The sequence below is a fragment of the Babylonia areolata genome, chromosome 30, assembly GCF_041734735.1.
Source record: "Babylonia areolata isolate BAREFJ2019XMU chromosome 30, ASM4173473v1, whole genome shotgun sequence".
Taxonomy (NCBI): domain Eukaryota; kingdom Metazoa; phylum Mollusca; class Gastropoda; order Neogastropoda; family Buccinidae; genus Babylonia; species Babylonia areolata.
The window spans coordinates 22,747,222-22,767,221 of record NC_134905.1 but is presented as its reverse complement, the minus strand read 5'-3'; the positions used below and the strand labels follow the sequence as shown (position 1 = coordinate 22,767,221).

At 44.0% G+C, this 20,000-nt stretch overlaps 1 protein-coding gene across 1 annotated transcript in view; it reads right to left on the bottom strand.

The window, feature by feature from the left end:
- LOC143275487 (filamin-A-like) overlaps positions 1 to 20,000 on the bottom strand; it is a 103,557-nt gene that overhangs the window by 12,044 nt on the left and 71,513 nt on the right. The window contains exons 22-33 of the mRNA XM_076579638.1: positions 19,763 to 19,892; positions 17,532 to 17,626; positions 16,679 to 16,783; positions 14,444 to 14,585; positions 11,589 to 11,683; positions 10,691 to 10,795; positions 9,681 to 9,813; positions 7,955 to 8,049; positions 6,697 to 6,801; positions 6,033 to 6,132; positions 4,971 to 5,164; positions 1 to 26 (exon numbers count right to left, since the gene is read on the bottom strand). The exon at positions 1 to 26 is cut by the window's left edge and continues 72 nt beyond it. Of these exons, the coding sequence (XP_076435753.1) occupies positions 1 to 26; positions 4,971 to 5,164; positions 6,033 to 6,132; positions 6,697 to 6,801; positions 7,955 to 8,049; positions 9,681 to 9,813; positions 10,691 to 10,795; positions 11,589 to 11,683; positions 14,444 to 14,585; positions 16,679 to 16,783; positions 17,532 to 17,626; positions 19,763 to 19,892 (1,325 nt within the window). The remainder of the gene's footprint in view (positions 27 to 4,970; positions 5,165 to 6,032; positions 6,133 to 6,696; positions 6,802 to 7,954; positions 8,050 to 9,680; positions 9,814 to 10,690; positions 10,796 to 11,588; positions 11,684 to 14,443; positions 14,586 to 16,678; positions 16,784 to 17,531; positions 17,627 to 19,762; positions 19,893 to 20,000) is intronic.

Here is a 20,000-nt window from a genome sequence, read left to right as displayed (position 1 = left end):
GCTCTCCAGGTGGGCCGTGGGTCGGCCTGTAGGACCAATGGGACACACACACACACACACACACACACACACACACACACACACACACACATACACACACACACACACATCTAGGGGTCAGCACAGGGGAGAGAGAGAGAGGGGACGGGGGGCGGTAGAGAGAAGGGGGGGGTAGAGAGAGAGAGAGAGGGGGAGGGACAGTGGGAGAGAGAGAGGGGGGGATAGAGAGGGAGAGATAGAGTGAGGCCAGAGAGAGGGGGAGAGAGAGGGAGACAGAGAGGGAGAGAGAGGGAAGAGAGAGAGAGAGGGGCGAATGAGAGGAAGAGGGGGCGACAGAGAGAGAGGCGGGGAGGGGGAGAGCGGGAGAGAGAGAGGGGGAGAGAGAGAGGGAGAGAGATAGAGGGGAGAAAGAGAGAGGGAGAGAGATAGAGGGGAGAGGGAGGGGAGAGAGAGAGAGAGAGAGATGGAGAGAGAGAGAGGGACTGAAATAGATACAGGGAGGGAGGGATGGAGAGAGGGAGGGAGTGAGGGGACAGAGAGAGAGAGAGAACACTGAACACTGAACACTGAATGGTTTAATGAATAGGCCACTGGCCCATGTCATTGAGGGTGGTTACAAATTCATAGTCACATCAGATGAATGATTCCCTGCAAGGTCACGCAAGTTATGATCAAAAACCATATTACATAATTTGAACATTTGCACATAGTTATCCAAACTCGTGTATATGTACACATATACACAGCTATGCACGTACATACATGCACATTTAAATACACACACACCTATGCACTCGCGCATATACACGCACGCACACACACACACTCATGTAAGTATTGATGACATACTTATCAATCCAACAGATACATACGACGGACTTTCAGAGCTTTCTCAAGGAACAGAGCAAGGCGGATGACCAACGTTTTACATTCTGATGCAAATAGCATTGTCAGCTTAAATTGTGATGGATAATTATAATATTTGGCAGGGATATACTGTTCTCTTAAATCCAGGTACTTTGGACATTGTAGGACAAAATGAGTTTCAGTTTCTATTTGAAATTCACAGAATGGGCAAAGCAGCTGGTTTACTGACAAGTTCCTTCTGAAACGCAACTTATGGACATACAATTCAGACACACCCAGTCGCATTCTGATCAGACTGACTCTGGCTCGCAAATGATTTACTAATTGTAAGTATGGAGATAAAATAAGATCACTTTTAAATGTTCTATAGAATTGAAAACGTTCACTGTGCAGCATATCAGAAGACCACTGTGTTTTGTATTCATCAATTAGCTTATTTCTCAAGACTTTTAAAAATTCATTTTCGTTACCGACCCCTTGGTTTTCCCAGACCTCCCCAAAGCCAAATTTATATAAGAAAAAGCAGACTGATGATGCCCAAGTGTTCTTATTACTGTAATGGTAGTATAATAGCATTTTATAAGCTTTGTGTGGTAAGCGATGGGGCGGCATTTTCAAAATTTTCAACCAATACTTAATGCTCTTTAGGTATAGATTAACATACAGTGGGAACCGTCCAAGTTCTCCATATGCCATTATGTTAGGTGTTCTTAAACTAATATTCAAGAATCTTTTCAAAGCAAAAAGGTGTACCTTTTCCACAGTGTCAACATTTGCAATGATTCCCCAAACCTCAGCCCCATAACTAAGTATTGGCTGGATCTGAGCATCAAAAAGTTTGAAGAATATAGTAGGTGATTTTTCTCCTAATGACCACAGCAATCTAAATATAGTAATGACTCCTTTCTTCGCTCGACTTGCCATGTCATTCAAACTGTGCGTGAAGGAAAGTCTGGTGGACATGATAATTCCTAAGTACTTATACATGTTAACAACTGTAAGCTTGTTCTGGCCATAAAACCACGTTTCCTTTTCGGAGATATAGCCACCATTTCTAAATATAACAACATTTGATTTCTCTAAGTTAACTATCAGCCCAAGTTTCTTTGCTGAGTCGAACAGAACATTTAACTGATTCTGGAGGCCTACAATCGAGTCAGAAATCAAAATAATATCATCAGCAAACATAAGAATTAGGATTTCTAATAAATCAGGAATAAGTTGAATACCATGTTTACCTTTCTGAATGACTTCTTCTGCTAATTCGTTTATAAAGAGGGAAAACAGAACTGGACTACATACCTCTCCTTGCTTTAACCCTGAAGGACACATAAATGAATCACTAAGTTCACTGCCAGCTCTAACTCTTGCTTTCACAATGTTATATATGCTTGTAATGGCTTGGTACATTCTCCCATTAATTCCCCTTTTCTTTAGAATTTTCCATAAGTTTATACGGACAACAGAATCGAACGCTTTTCTAAAGTCGATAAAAGCAACATATAATTTTTTGTGCAGCAACAATTGCTTTTGAACCATGGCGAATAATGTAAAAACATGATCAACTGTGCTATATTTCTTTCTAAAACCGGCTTGACAGTCGTTAATGATATTGTTACGTTCAATCCATTTATTTAATCGTTCGTTTAATACATGGCTGTACAGTTTACTGCATATATTCAACAGGGATACCCCTCTATAATTATCTGGTAAATTTTTGTCACCTTTTTTAAATATGGGATGGATGATAGCTTCCGACCACTGTATGGGATAACTTCCAGAAGAGAAGAGTTGATTGAACAAGAGGACCAAAAATGGAGCAATCACAGTGATAGAATTTTTAAAGATTTCTCCAATGATCCCGTCAGGGCCCGCTGCCTTGCCGTTTTTCAAGGAACGAACTGCAGCATAGACTTCACTTTCAGTAATGTCACAGTCAAGTGAATCAGTGTTGAGTTGGCTTTGCTCGTTACTGATAGGTTCTTCAGACTGGCTGTCTACATTGTCTGACAGGTCATTGTTCGCCTGAGACTGAAAAACCTGAGAGAAGTATTTATACCACTCATCTATACTTACGTTATTTTCACCAGATTTTCTGCCTGAAAATGATTTGAGTTTGCTCCAAAATCCAGTAGGATTATTAACTTTCTCATGCAGTGCGTTCAACACTTTTTTACGATGGGTTTTCTTTTTCAGCCGTAAGAGCTCTTTGTATTCCCTGCGTTTCTGGTTATACGCAGTTCTAATAGTTAAATTGTCATCCTTAAGTTTGTAGTACTGTCTCAAATCGTGACGGAGATCTCTTCTGTGTTGGTTACATTCCTGGTCGAACCACGGGTCGGTTCGTACATTTCCTATGGTAATGTTTTTTCTCATACAATCACTAGCAGAAAGCAACGCATCATTAAAAATTTGTAAGGCTTCATCAACATTATGATTCACCAGGTAAGAAGCTCGTTCCAAATGGATTTTAAATTCACCAGACACCAGTTTTTCTTTAAATTCCTCGGTTTTTTTCTTGGTCCCAAACTAGTTTTTCAACTTGGTAAGTACTCTGAGTACGACATAATTCAGCTATATCTGCTTGACAGTGCATGACAAATTCTACAGGCATGTGTTTTGATTCAATCCTTGGTCTAACATTCAGGGAAACACAAGAATTTAACAAACAACGTGATACTATGACATAATCAACAATACTGCATCCTGTAGAAGAAATGTAAGTGTAGTTACCAAAATCAATGTCTTCTTTGATAGTACCATTTACAATGGAAAGATCAAAAGAACTGCAAAGATTCAATAGATATTTACCAAAGTCATTCTGAATGTTATCTTTTGATGAGCGATATACCTTGTATTCTCTATCATCGTCTAGTAACACATCTACCTCTATATCATCATTCTCTATTGCATTTTCACCCCCAGTGCGTGCATTAAAGTCCCCAAGTAACAGAAAAGACATATTTCCATAACACTCTATCAAATCCATAATACATTGTTCTACAATAGCAACACCATTTGATATCTCTGTATTGCAATAATAGTCAGAAGTACTCGGTGGTAAATACACACCAAGTAGCATTACTGGCAATTCTGTGCCAAACATATCTTTGGACAGTCTTACTGCTATGATGTTGTCATACTCCACATCTATTTTTTCAACATACTTGGAAAAATCTTTCTTCACAAGGAGTGTCAAACCTCCGGACAGTCTTGCAGTTATACCATCCGAGAGTCTAACACCCGGCACAACAAAAGCATCATAATCTGGGAACAAATGTTCTGGAAACCGAGTTGTAAACGTTTCTACAAGAAGACAAAAATCAAAATTATTGATATAAGATCGTAATTCATGGTTATACACATGGGAAAGCCCTTCAATATTATATGTGACAAAGTTAATATTCTTCGTGACATGAGCCTGGCCGAATCCCTATTGGTTATTTTGTTTTGTGGTTCTACCTGTTGCTTCCTGAATGGTAGTTTGTCGTTTAGTTGTGGTTGCTGTACACGAGGCACTTCTCAGCCGAGCTGCCGGCGCGTCACGTGCACTTCTAGAGAGAGAGAGAGAGAGAGAGAGAGAGAGAGAGGCGGAGGGGGGGTGGGTGGAGGGACACTGTTGATATAACGCGTCCAACCCGACATTCATCCACCCGGACGAACACACACACACACACACACACACACACACACACACACACACACACACACAGAGAGAGAGAGAGAGAGAGAGAGAGAGAGAGATCCACCACCTCGACTCCTCCAAACACGTACGCCCCTTCTTTCATCAAAACAGACTGGCACTTAAAAGGAAAAAACCCAAACATCAACAACTACAACAAAAACAAAAAAATAATAATAACAACAACAACACCCCCTCACCCACCCACCCACCCCCCACCTCCCCCCCCCCCCAAAAAAAAAAAAAAAAAAAATCTCTAAAATAAAATAAAATAAACAATAAAAGACCATGTTCGCCCCAACATCCACACGCAAACAGCCCAAAGCTTACAACAACAACAACAACAAAAACCAAATCTCTCTCCACACTCCCACACCCAAATCCTAACCACCAGGAACACCCCCAAAAGCAGAGCACCCACCAGGTACAGCCTGGGTACCGTCCACATGGAACACAGCGGGCTGGTCCACATCAGCCTCCTTCAGACCTCGTCCGCTGAGGATGACCTTGACAGGCGACCTTGACCTTGGCGACTTGGTGGTCGGCTGCACGTGCTCCTTGGGAGGGCTGTCGGCGAGACTGCTGTGGAAGCTGACGTCAGGGTCGTGAATGTTGCTGGGAAAGGTTTGGTAAAGGGTCATCACAGCGTTCTTCTTCTTCTTCCCCTTCTTCTGTTTATTGTTTTTCTTCTTCATCATCATCATCATCATCATCATCATCTTCTTCTTCTTCTTCTTCTTCTTCTTCTTCTTCTTCTTCTTCTTCTTCTTCTTCTTCTTCTTCTTCTTCTTCTTCTTCAGCATCATCTCCTTCTTCATCATCATCATCATCATCATCATCACCATCATCTTCGTCTTCTTCTTCTTTATCTTCTTCATCAGCATCTTCTTCTTCTTCTTCTTCTTCTTCTTCATCATCATCATCATCATAATCACCATCATCTTCGTCTTCTTCTTCTTTTTCTTCTTCATCAGCATCTTCTTCTTTTTCTTCTTCATCAGCATCTTCTTCTTCTAAGCTAGTTGGCTTAAGCTGCTGGGCAGGCATCTGCGTAGCAGATATATGGATTTGTACGAACGCTGTGACGCCTCCTTCAGTTACTGAACTGTACTGAACTGAACCTTCTTCTTCTTATCATCATTAACATTAATTATCATCAGACAGACAAAACGACACACACACAACAACAACAACCACAGCACACGCAGTCCTTTTGATAGCAGAAGAACACACACACACACACACACGCGCGCGCGCGCAAACACACACAGACAAACACACAACAACAACAACAACACCAAACAGTAAACAAATAACACCAAAAACACCCAAACACACCCCCACACCCAAAGGAAAAAAACAAACAAAAAAAACACCACCACCACCACCAACACACACACAACAACAACAACAACAACAACTACTACTACTACTACTACTACTACTACTACAACCACACCTCAGCACACCATTCAGTCCTTACTATGGCAGAAGAATAGGGTCAGGGTCTTTGGTGGCGTATCCAATGAACGGGGACTGCGGAACAGGACGTCCACTCCAGTTCACGTCTATCAAGTGCTTTCCTGAGGGAAAAAAATCGATGGCCTTTGTGGTCGGCTAGGCTCTAGTAGTAGTAGTAGCAGCAGTAGTAGTATCATTATTAGTGGTAGACGAGGCTCTAGTCGTCGTCGTAGTCGTAGTCGTAGCAGTAGTAGTAGTAGTAGAAGTAGAAGTATCATGAATATAGTTGTTGTTGTTATTATTGTTTTTATTAGGGATGGTGCATATGCAAGTGTACTCCTTTGTGTGTTTGAAGTGTCCTTTTTTTTCTTAGTTGTAAAATGCCATTCAATAAATGAACAGATAGACAGACAAACAGATAGATAGATAAATAGATAGATAGACAGATAGATGAATAAACAGATAAATAAATGGATAAATAAACAAATAGATAGATAGACAGACAGACAGACAGATGGATAGATAGATATAGATAGATAGATAGATAGATAGATAGACAAACAAACAAACAAACAAATAATAAGTAGATAAAGAAACAAACAAACAAAATAGATAAACAACGAATAAATAAATAAATAAATAAACAAACCAAGACGCGCAGCGAACGACCTTCATAGGAAGCTCACCTTCCTCTTCCGGTACAAAGGTCACTGTGGGTTTGCTTCCTGTGCGGTCCTCTACGTGGGCAGGAACAGGGCGCGTGGGTCCCCTCACTGAGGCATCCAGCACACCTGGACAGCCGATGCTTTGCCTCAAGACTACAGCATGATATTCATTGGTATTTCTATTTTTGTCACCACATATTTCTCTGTGTGAAATTCGGGCTGCCCCCCCCCCCCCCCCCCCTCCCCGGCTTATCGTCTCATCCGAATGACTAGTCACAAGCGTCCAGACAACCACTCAAGGTCTGGTGGAGGGGAAGAAAATACTGGCGTAATCATGTGCTGACCTGCTTGTGCCTGAACGCCCTTCGTGTGTGTATACAGCAAGCAATAGATCAAATACGCACGTTAAAGATCCCGTAATACTTGTCAGTATTCAGTGGATTGTGAAAACCCGAAAACAACCACCATAGGTGAATGAACGGGGTTTTTTTTTCTCCATTTCAGTATGAACTACACTTAAAGAGAGTTCGCTTTCAATACGACTCTCTCGGTAGTCATTTTGATAACATATTGTATGGCCCAGAGGTAACGCGTCCGCCTAGGAAGCAAGAGAATCCCGGCACAGTCGCCAGTATTTTCTCCCCCTCCACTAGACCTTGAGTGGTGGTCTGGACGCTAGTCATTCGGATCAGACGATAAACCGAGGTCCCGTGTGCAGCATGTCACTATCATTATAACTAAGATAGTTAACCAGTCCTGATAATAATGGCCTTGTGCGGTCGGCTGGACTGAGAGCAACAAGAACAGAACAAGACAGCTATTCCACAAATTAATGCTATTGATTGCTGTGACACAGTTATGGAACGCCGGGTACTGGTTTTGATTACACATTTTTTGTCACGTTTTTTTGGTTTTTTTTTTTTTTTAGTTGATTGTGTAATGGACTATAATGACATGAGTTTACAAGTTATATCAGTTATTGTTAATGTTCACTGTATTCAGACTTTTAAAAAATTTTATTTATATATATATTTTTTTAATTTTTGTTTTTAAATTCTGAATTGGCATAATGAATTTATAAACAAATACGAACAAACAAACAAACAAACAAACAAAAACAGAACAAACAAACAAACAAAAAAACAAAACAAAAAAAAACAAAAAAACACACACACACAAAACAAACAAACAAACAAACAAAAAAAACGGTGGTCGATCCAAGAAAGTCCGGAATAAAAAGCAAAAACAAAACAAAAGCAAAGAGAAAGCTACAAGTTACCAGGGCCTGCTTGCGACGCGTCGAAGGGCAGCTGCTTGAGATGGTTCACGTTCAGCGGGATGATGCCCTTCTCGTGATCCTTGGGCTGGCCTTTCCTGCAGCGCATTGCATCGTATGAGTGGAGTGACGGCCTAGAGGTAACACGTCCGCCCAGAAAGCGAGAGAATCTGAGCGCGCTGGTTCGAATCACGGCTCAGCCGCCGATATTTTCTCCCCCTCCACTAGACCTGGAGTGGTGGTCTGGACGCTAGTCATTCGGATGAGACGATAAACCGAGGTCCCGCGTGCAGCATGCACTTAGCGCACGTAAAAGAACCCACGGCAACAAAAGGGTTGTTTCTGGCAAAATTATGTAGAAAAATCCACTTCGATAGGAAAAACAAATAAAACTGCACGCAGGAAAAAATACACCAAAAAATGGGCGGCGCTGTAGTGTAGCGACGCGCCCTCCCAGGGGAGAGCAGCCCGAATTTCACACAGAGAAATCTGTTGTGATAAAAAGAAATACAAATACAAATACAAATATTATTCCATTTTCATTCAATAGCCGACGGTCGCAATAGCCGAGTGATTAAAGCATTGGACTTTTAACCTGAGGGTCCCGGGTTCGAATCTCGGTGACGGCGCCTGTTGGGTAAAGGGTGGAGATTTTTTTTTCTCCCAGGTCGATATTATGTGCAGACCTACTTGGTGCCTGAACCCCCTTCGTGTGTATACGCGAGCAGAAGATTAAATACGCATGTTAAAGATCCTGTAATCCATGTCAGCGTTCGGTGGGTTTTGGAAACGGGAATATACCCAGCATGCACACCCCCGAAAACGGAGTATGGCTGCCTACATGGCGGGGTAAAAAGGGTCATACATGTAAAAGCCCGCTCGTGTAATATACGAGTGAACGTGGGAGTTGCAGCCCATGGACGAAGAACAAGAGAAGAAGAAGATTTAATAGCACCAGAAAAAAAGATGCATACATACTTCATATCATAACAATTTGAAAGAAAGAAAAAAAGAAGAAAGAAAACACACACACACACACACACACACACACACACACACACACACACACACACACACACACACACACACAAAATAGAGAAGGAAGATTGTCTGGTTGAATCTTTAACTAATGGGTAAAGAATTTGGCACAGTGAAGGCCTTTTCTCAATTTTACCCATTTAATAACACAAAACATGAAACTAACTAAAAAATGAAATAAGATAAAATAACAAGAACCCCGGATGAGAAGAGTAACTAGAACATGCCATTAGCAATAACAAAGCGATGAAAAGAACAATTGTTATATTATCACGAGGAAGAAGGAGAAGAAGAAAAAGAAGAAGAAGAAGAAGAACGGACAGAAGAAGAAGTCTTTCCTTCCCCCTCCCTCCCCGCCACCTACTCTCAACCACCTCCTTCTCAAACTCTCTCACCTGGGGTGGGTGAAAAAGAAGAAGAAGAAGAAGAAGAAGAAGAAGAAGAAGGGGGAGAAGAAGAAGACGAAGAAGAAGAACAACAAGAAGAAGAAGAAGACCAAGAAGAAGAACAACAACAAGAAGAAGAAGACCAAGAAGAAGAACAAGAACAAAAAGAAGACCAAAAAGAAGAAGACCAAGAAGAAGAACAAGAACCAGAACCAGAACAACAACAAGACCTCCACACCCTCACACCACACTCTCACCCCACCCCAACCCCCCTTTCTCCCATCCTCCTCCATCAGCTCTCTCACCTGGGGTGGGTGCCAGCCAGATAAACGGGTGGCAGGCCGTTGTTGGGTGGTCGGTGACCGGGTGCAGCATACCCGATGAAGGGCGACTGGGCGATGGGCCGATCGTTCCAGTTGACGTGAATGTCGTGCTTACCTGGTGGAAGGTAGCCATGCAATGAAGCAGAAAATTAATCAGAGTGATGACGCGGTTTTATTTTATTTTATTTTATTTTATTTTATTTTTTAAAATTAACGAGGGCGTCTTCTTTCGTGTAACATACATTTAAAAAAAAAGTGTTAATACGTAGATATGTGTAAGATATATTTTATGGGGTCTTTTCTTTCTTTTTTTTCTCCTCTGTATTGCATTGTATCGCATTGTATCGTGTTGCATTGTATTGTATTGTATTGTATTACTGTTTATCACAAAATTAATATTTCTTTGAATGCTCTTTCATGTGTGTCCTTAAAACCCACCTCTTCCCAAGAAGAAGAAGAAGAAGAAGAAAAAGATGATTCCCTACCAAGCTGGCAAGGCAATGCAATGCAAGAAGTTTAATTCCTATACCTCCAGCGGGCGTTGAAGCATTACATATAATTATATTCATCTTTTACACATATCATACACACACACACACACACACACACACACACAAAGAGTGACGTCAAAACGAAATGACTTTGTCTCTTTTGGTGTTCTTTTTTGACTCGCTTGTGAAAACGTCATATTCAGTCAAATGACGTCAGATGCGCCGCAGCAGTAGGGGATTAGTCTGCTTGCTTCGGAACTGAACATGCATGGTTCGATCCCGATGGTATACCTTTGTGTGATTTAAAAAAAAGAAAAAGAAAAGTTTTTCACTCAAGCTTGTTTTATATTTCATATTTGATACAGAGCACTTTTCAACGTTTTTTGTTTAATCTCTTTTTTTTCTTTTTCTTTTCTCCTCATGATTCCTTTACTGGATAAAGCGCTAAGCGCAAGTGAGTCTTGAAGGCCTTGCCTCTCTTGTTTTTTCTATGATTCTGACCTTCTTCTTCCGGGGTGAAAAGGATTGTGGGTCTGTCGCTCTTTGCCTGTTTCACCTTGGCGGGAATCGGCCTACTGGGACCGCGCACAGAGGCCGTCATTTTCCCTGCAATCGGTTGATACATGTGTGTATATATATACAACACGAACCCTTACACAACAGCACACAACCACCACACCACACCACACCACACCACACCACGACACGAACCCTTACACAACAACACACAACCACCACACCACACCACACCACAACATGAACCCTTACACAACCACCACAGCACACCACAACACAACACGAACCCTTACACAACTACACTCAACCACCACACCACACCACACCACACCACACCACAACACGAACCCTTACACAACCACCACACCACACCACAACACAACACGAACCCTTACACAACCACCACACCACACCACACCACACCACACCACACCACAGCACACCACAACACAACACGAACCCTTGCACAACTACACTCAACCGCCACACCACACCACACCACACCACACCACAGCACAACACAACACGGACCCTTACACAACACCACACAACCACCACACCACACCACACCAACACCACACCACACCACACCAAACCACACCACACCACAACACGAACCCATACACATCACCACACAACCAGCACACCACAACACACCACACCACAACACAGCACAACACAACACGAACACACAACACCACACAACCACTACACCACACCACGCAACACCACACCACACCAAACCACACCACACCACACAACACGAACCTATACACAACACCACACCACACAACACACCACAACACAACACCACACACACAAAAAGCCACCACCACCAGCAGCACCAGCACAACACAGACGACACACAGCCAACAGGACTGACCAGGTCCTGCCGAAGAAGCATCAAAGGGAAGAGCCTTCTCCTGGTTCACCTGGAGGGGGATGATGTCCTTCTCTCCGCTCCCCGGGTGCCCTGGTCTGTACAGGTCACCACGAAACACAGTGCAGTACAACACGATACCATACATGATATGTGTGTGTGTGTGTGTGTGTGTGTATATATATATATATTGATATTGATATGCACTTGTATGTATCCTAATTTCTACTGTATCTGTGTTTGTGTATGACTTTTCGATTTATGTTCGTACCTTGTTGTGTACTATCCCCCACAATATTCCTTGTGACCCCGGTACACTTGGTAATAAAGACATATCCTATTCTATTCCATTCTGTTCTACTCTCTCTCTCTCTCTCTCTCTCTCTCTCTCTATATATATATATATATATATATATATATATATATATACAGACAGAAAGAGACAGAGAGACACAGTCACAGAGACAGAGAGACAAAGAGAGAGAGAGAGAGAGAATGAATGAATGAATGAATGAATATTTATTTTCCAACAGTGAAGATTTTATTAGTCCTTTGGCCGACTTACACATCTGCCGTTGTTCTAAGAGACACACAAACATAATTGATTATACACATATAAATGTTGTTATACTCAATACATGTATAATGTACAAGCATAACACAGCGTCAAACTGAGAGACACATCTATCACATCTGTACGAAGCGGAAGCCAGTAACAGTGTAACAGTGAGAGAGGGAGAGGGGGGAGAGAGAGATCGGGGGGGGGGGGGGGGGGGGTGGACAGAGGGAGGGAGAGAGAGAGAGAGAGAGAGAGAGAGAGAGAGAGACGCTTCTGACAGTTGTTGTTGTTTTTAATTGGCACAGACCTACATACATACTTTAGAGAGTGAGAGAGGAAGGAGAGAGAGAGAGAGAGAGAGAGAGAGAGAGCGAGAGAGAGTGAGGGAGGGGGAGAGAGAGAGAGAGAGAGAGAGAGAGATACGCTTCAGACAGTTGTTTTTTGTTGTTGTTGGTTTGGTTTTTTTTATTGACATAGGCCTCCATACAGACTTTAGAGAGTGAGAGAGGAACGAGAGAGAGAGAGAGAGAGAGAGAGAGAGAGAGAGAGAGAGAGAGAGAGAGAGAGAGAGAGAGAGAGAGACGTAGATTTTTTTTCCTTTGATCGGCTGAAACAAATTTCATTCAGTCATAAGACAGGAAACAATGCGTATGTATCGTCAGTATAAAACGTTTGAAAGAAAGAAAGAAGGGAACGAAAGAACGGGAAAAAAGGAAGAGAAAGATAGGGGAAGAACAGAAGAAAAGAAAAGAAAGAAATATGGATAGAAGGAGAACAAAAAAAAAATAAAACAAAAACAAGAAAAAAAAAGGGACGAAAAGAGTGGAGTGATGGCCTACAGGTAACTCGTCCGCCTAGGAAGCGAGAGAATCTGAGCGCGCTGGTTCGAATCACGGCTCAGCCGCCGATATTTTCTCCCCCTCCACTAGACCTTGAGTGGTAGTCTGGACGCTAGTCATTCGGATGAGACGATAAACCGAGGTCCCGTGTGCTAGTATGCACTTAGCGCACGTAAAAGAACCCATGGCAACAAAAGGGTTGTTCCTGGTAAAATTCTGTACAAAAATCCACTTCGATAGGAAAAACAAATAAAACTGCACGCAGGAAAGAATACCCCCCCACCCGTCCCCCAAAAAATGGGTGGCGCTGTAGTGTAGCGACGCGCTCTCCCTGGGGACAGCAGCCCGAATTTCACACATAGAAATCTGTTGTGACAAACAGACAAATACAATGCAATACAATACAATACAACAAGGAATGAAGGAAAAAAAATAAAGAAAAACAAACCACACACCTCTTTCTTCAGCCAACCCACCAGCCCCTCATTCCTTCAGTCTATCTCCCTACCCCCCCCCCACACCCTCCCCCGCCAACCCCCCCGACCCCCTCCCCATCCACCCCCCACCCATCCCCCACATCCCTGACCCCCACAAACCCAGCCACACACACTCCAACCCTCTCTCTCCTCCCCCATCCCCCACCCCCCACCCAAACCGCACACCCCCACTCCCAACAAACCCAACCACACACACCCCAACCCTCTCTCTCTCCCCACCCCCCACCCAAACCGTACAACCCCACTCCCAACAAACCAAACCACACACACCCCAACCCTCTCTCTACCCCCCCCCCCCAACCCCCACCCAAACCGTACAACCCCACTCCCAACAAACCAAACCACACACACCCCAACCCTCTCTCTCTCCCCACCCCCCACCCAAACCGTACAACCCCACTCCCAACAAACCAAACCACACACACCCCAACCCTCTCTCTACCCCCCCCCCCCCCAACCCCCACCCAAACCGCACACCCCCACTCCCAACAAACCCAACCACACACACCCCAACCCTCTCTCTCTCCCCACCCCCCACCCAAACCGCACACCCCCACTCCCAACAAACCCAACCACACACACCCCAACCCTCTCTCTCTCTCCCCCCCGACGCCCCCCCAACCCCCAATCCCCAAAAACCCAACCACACCCCAACCCTCTCTCTCCCCCCTCTTTCCTTCAGTCTCCCTCCCTACCCCCCCTCCCCCACCCATCCCCCACACCCCCACTCCCAATAAACCAAACCACACACACCCCAACCCTCTCTCTCTCCCCCCCCCCACCCAACCCCCACCCAAACCGCACATCCCCACTCCCAACAAACCAAACCACAAACACCACAACCCTTTCTCTCTCTCTCTCTCCCCCCCACACACACCCCTACCCTCTCCCTCCCCCCACCCGTCCCACCCTGTAGCCTTCTAGAAGGACACCACACAGTGGTGTCTCACGACTACGACTCACTTGCTCGGGTGGCCCAGGAGGTAGACGTGGGGCACTAGACCGTTGGTGTACCCGTTTGTACCCGGTTCTCGGGTGGCGTACCCGAGCATTGGGGACTCGGCCAAGGGTGCGCCGTTCCAGCTGACGTCGATGGAGTGCTTGCCTGCAAAGGGGCAAGTTTCAGTTTTCGGGTTTCAGCTGCGTTCGGGGAGAAAATTAGTTCGTTCTTTTACGCCACACCACAACTTGCTTAGGCATGATGCCTTATTAATAATTAACCAGTAGCACAACCCAACGCGCTTAGTCCGGCCTTGTGTAAGCACACACACACACACACACACCCACACACACACACACACACACACACACACACACACACACACATATATATGTCTGTAAAAAGGACATTTAACTAGATGTCAACAATCACCAGTATATGACGGGATTGTTAACTAGAGGGCTACAGTCAAGTATATGACGGGACATTTAACTGGATGTCTACAATCATCAGTATATGACGGGACATTTAACTGGATGTCTACAATCATCAGTATATGACGGGACATTTAACTGAATGTCTACAATCGCGTTGGGTTACGCTGCTGGTCAGGCATCTGCTTGGCAGATGTGGTGTAGCGTATATGGATTTGTCCGGACGCAGTGACGCCTCCTTGAGCTACTGAAACTGAAACTGAAACTGAAACTACAATCATTAGTATATGACGGGACATTTAACTAGATGTCTACAATCATCAGTATATGACGGGACGTTTAACTAGATGTCTACAATCATCAGTATATGACGGGACATTTAACTAGATGTCTACAATCATCAGTACATTACGGGACATTTAACTCTAGATGTCTACAATCATCAGTATATGACGGGACATTTAACTAGATGCCTACAATCATCAGTATATGACGGGACATTTAACTATAGGGCTACAACTACCATCATGTAACGCGACATTTAACTAGATGTCTACACCACATCTGCTAGGCAGATGCCTGACAGCAGCATAACCCAACGCGCTTAGTCAGGCCTTGAGTTGTATGCCTATATATTTGTGTACCTATCAGAGTGGATTTCTTCTTACATAATTTCGCCAGAGGACAACACTCTCGTTGCCATGGGTTCTTTTTTTCAGTGGGCCAAGTGCGTGCTGCACACGGGACCTCGGTTTATCGTTTCATCCGAACGACTAGACGCTCAGTTTGATTTTCCAGTCAAACTTCAGGAGAGAAAGGGCGAGAGCGGGATTCGAACCCACACCCTCACGGACTCTCTGCACTGGCAAGCTGAGCGTCTTAACCATTCTGCCACCTTGATCCGCAACCACCAGTAAATGAAGAGACATCAACCATAACCCCTCCTCCATCCCTACCTTTTTTGCCTCCAGAAATTACTGAACACGTGTTACCAGTTTCAAATGTTATTTTTTTTTTCTCGAAAAAAAGTTTTATATCTCAAACTGTTCTTTATTAAAGTTAGCTAGTTGTGTGTAAAATAGTCCAGTTGTTTCATTGTAGGTCCCCACATGAACCTCTTTTCAAACAATAATCTACAGAAGTAGTGCATACAATATTTTGATTATTGATGATTTTTTTGGTCCTAATCCCGCTTCCCCCGTCCCCCCCCCCCCCCCTCTCACACACACCCTTTCCAATATTATGTGTTTTTTTTCTTTCTCCAATCACTGACACTCACCCTCTCCATTTTACATCCTGTACTCTGTCTTTTCCACATTCTGCTCTCTCTCTCTCTCTCTCTCTCTCTCTCTCTCTCTCTCTCCCTTTCTTAGTCACCCCCTCCCCTCTAAGCCCCCTCCACCTCAACCGCCCCCCTTTCATTCCAATATACATAAATGTTGATTTCTAATTAATGATAACAATGATCATCATTATGATAGAAATTATAATAATCCAAATAATAATAATAATAATAATAATAATAATAATAATAATAATAATAATGATCACAATAATAATAGTAATACTAATGATAATAATATCGTTTATTTTCAGTCTAGTATCATCATCTTAGATGTTGTCTCGTTCGTCATTTATAAGATGGATTCCTCCCGTCTCCTCGACAAAGGCGGCAGTACGTCGCACGTCCTCCAGTCCTCCGTAGAGTAGAGTAGAGCTTCCGGGCCGCTGGGAATCATCTTAGATGAACAGACTATGAATAAATGAACCAGCCATCCCCCCTCCCTCCCTCCCTGTCCCCCCTCCCTACCCCCCCTCCCTCACCTTCCTCCTGGGGTGTGAAACACAACATGGGTTTCCCATCCCCCCTGTCCTTCACAGAGGCTGGCACACCGTGAGTCGGACCCTTCACCGTTCCCCTCAGCTGGCCTGCAAAAAAAACAAAAACATGTTGGGTTGTAGGTTCGATTCTCCTCGTCCCCCCGCCCCACTCCTCTCCCCTCCCCACACATACACACACCCTCCCTCTTTTTTTCCCCCGCCTACACTTTGGTCTTCTCTTGACCCTCTCAAATGGCCTCTTTGAGAATTTGGGACTCTGTTCCGGGTTCGTTTTGCCTACCCGTGTCAGGAATTCCTGTTTTGCCTATTTAGTCTTTCTCTCCATCCCCCCCCGCGCCCCCCACCCCCACCCCCCCGCCTCCCCTATCTCCCTAACACACATGTGCGCACGTGTTTTACCTCCCACTACACCACCTTTCTCTTATCACACACACACACACACACACACACACACACACACAGAGGAGAAGAATAGTAAAAATAAAGAAAAAAAAGAATATATATATATATATATATATATATATATATATATATATATATATGGAGAGAGAGAGAGAGAGAGAGAGAGAGAGAGAGAGAGAGAGAGAGAGAGAGAGAGAGAGAGATTTCCAGTGAAAACTTAAGATAAACGGACTATCAATTTTTCAATTTTTCTTTTACCTGCAGGACCTGGCCCAGGAAAAGGATAGTAGCAAACGGAATATATATATAGAGATAGATAGATAGATAGATAGATAGATAGATATGAAGAGAGAGATACATATACAGATATTTCCAGTGAAAACTATAGATGAAAGAACTATCAATTTCTCTATTATTCTTGGATCTGCAGGACCTGGCCCAGCCTTGGTGGCGTCAAAGGGGATCTGTTTCTCCCTGTGCACTGTCAGTGGGATGATGTCCTTGTCCTCATCTCTCATCCGGCCCTTCCTGCACGTGACAAACGGCACATCACTGTTGTGTGGTGTGGTGTGGTGTGGCGTGGTGTGGTGTGGTGTGGTGTGGTGTGGTGTGCTGTGCTGTGCTGTGCTGTGTTGTGCTGTGCTGTGCTGTGCACTGTCAGTGGGATGATGGCCTTGTCCTCATCTTTCATCCGGCCCTTCCTGCACGTGACAAACGGCAATCACTGTTGTTTGTTTTGCTGTTTTGGTGTGTTGTGTAGGTGTGGTGTGGTGTGGTGTGGTGTGCTGTGCTGTGGTGTGCTGTGTTGTGCTGTGCTGTGCTGTGAATTGTCAGTGGGATGATGTCCTTGTCCTCATCTCTCATCCGGCCCTTCCTGCACGTGACAAACGGCACATCACTGGTGTTTGTTTTGCTGTTTTGGTGTGTTGTGTAGGTGTGGTGTGGTGTGGTGTGGTGTGTTGTGCTGTGCTGTGCACTGTCAGTGGGATGATGTCCTTGTCCTCATCTTTCATCCGGCCCTTCCTGCACGTGACAAACGGCAATCACTGTTGTTTGTTTTGCTGTTTTGGTGTGTTGTGTAGGTGTGGTGTGGTGTGGTATGGTGTGGTGTGTTGTGTGGTGTTGCGTGTGGTGTGGTGTGGTGTGGTGTGTGGTGTGGTGTGGTGTGGTGTGGTATGGTGTGGTGTGGTGTGGTGTGGCGTGGTGTGGTGTGGTATGGTGTGGTGTGGTGTGGTGCGGTGCGGTGTGGTGTGGTGTGGTGTGGTGTGGTGTGGTGTGGTGTGGTGTGGTGCGGTGTGGTGTGGTGTGGTGTGGTGTGGTGTGGTGTGGTGCTGTGTGGCATGGTGTGTGGTGTGGTGTGGTGTGCTTTGGTGTGGTGTAGTGTGGTGTGGTGTGTTGTGTTGTGTTGTGTGGTTGTGAGCTATGGTATGGTATCGTGATGTGTAGTGTTTGGTGTCCAGTACCGTGTCGCATTGTATTGTATGTATTGTGTTGTATTGTATTGTGTATTGTATTGTATGAATACCTCAACGAGACGATACGATACGATACGAACCAAAGCAATGCAAAAGCAATGCAGTTCAATACAATAAATACAACATAATACAATATAGCATAGCACAATACAGTACAATAAAATACCATGCAACACAACACAAGAACACAACACATTACAACACAACATAACACAACACAGTACAGTACAATACAACACCCGATGCAACACAACACAGCTACAACAAAACACAACACAACTACAACAAAACAACACAACTGCAACACAACACAAGCAGTACAGTACAGTACAGTACAGTACAGTGCAGTACAGTACAGTACAATGCAACACAAGACAGCTAATAAGAAGAAGCGCAGTGATTTGCCTACAGGTAACGCGTCCGTTACAAGGAAGGGAGAGAATCTGAGCGCACTGGTTCAAATCCTGCCACAGTCCCCGGTATTGTCTCCCCCTTCCGCCAAACCTTGAGCGGTGGTCTAGTGAACGCTAGTCATTCGAATGAGACGATAAACCGAGGCTCCGTGTGCAGCAGCATGCACTTTGCGCACGTAAAGGGACCCACGGCAAGAAAAGGGTTGTTCCTGGCAAAATTCTGTAGAAAAAAAAACCCGCTTCGATAGGAAAAAAAAATTATATATATAACAAAAACAACAACAACAAAAACAACAAAAAAACTCGAGGCAGGAAAAAAAAAAAGGTGGCGCTCTCAGTGTAGCGACGCGCTCTCCCTGGGGAGAGCAGCCCCGAATTTCACACAAAGAAATCTGTTGTGACAAAAAAGAAAAAAAAAAAAGAAGAGTAATACAATACAATACAATCAACGCAATACAATACAATGCAATGCAATACAGTACAATACAATAAATACAGTACAATATTGTACAATACAGTACAATATAATACAGTACAATAGAATGCAATACAATACAATACATACAGTACAATACAACACAACACAATACAGTACAATATAACACAGTACAGTACAACACAACACAATACAACACAACACAATACAGTACAATATAACACAGTACAGTACAATACAGTACAGCACAACACAACGCAACACAATATAATACAATACAACACAACACAACACAACACAACACAACACAACACAACACAACATAACGAGGATGACTCACGAGGGCGCTTGCCCGTGCAGGAAGACAGGGGGTGGATACATGTTGTTGTTGGGTTCCCTGACAGCGAACCCGATGAAGGGAGACACAGACAGCGGGGCTCCGTTCCAGCTGACGTCGATCAGATGCTTACCTGCAGAGCGATCAATTAATTAATCCATCACTCAATCACGCAACTTTTTTTTTACCTGCAGAGCGATCAATTAATTAATCCATCACTCAATCACGCAACTTTTTTTTT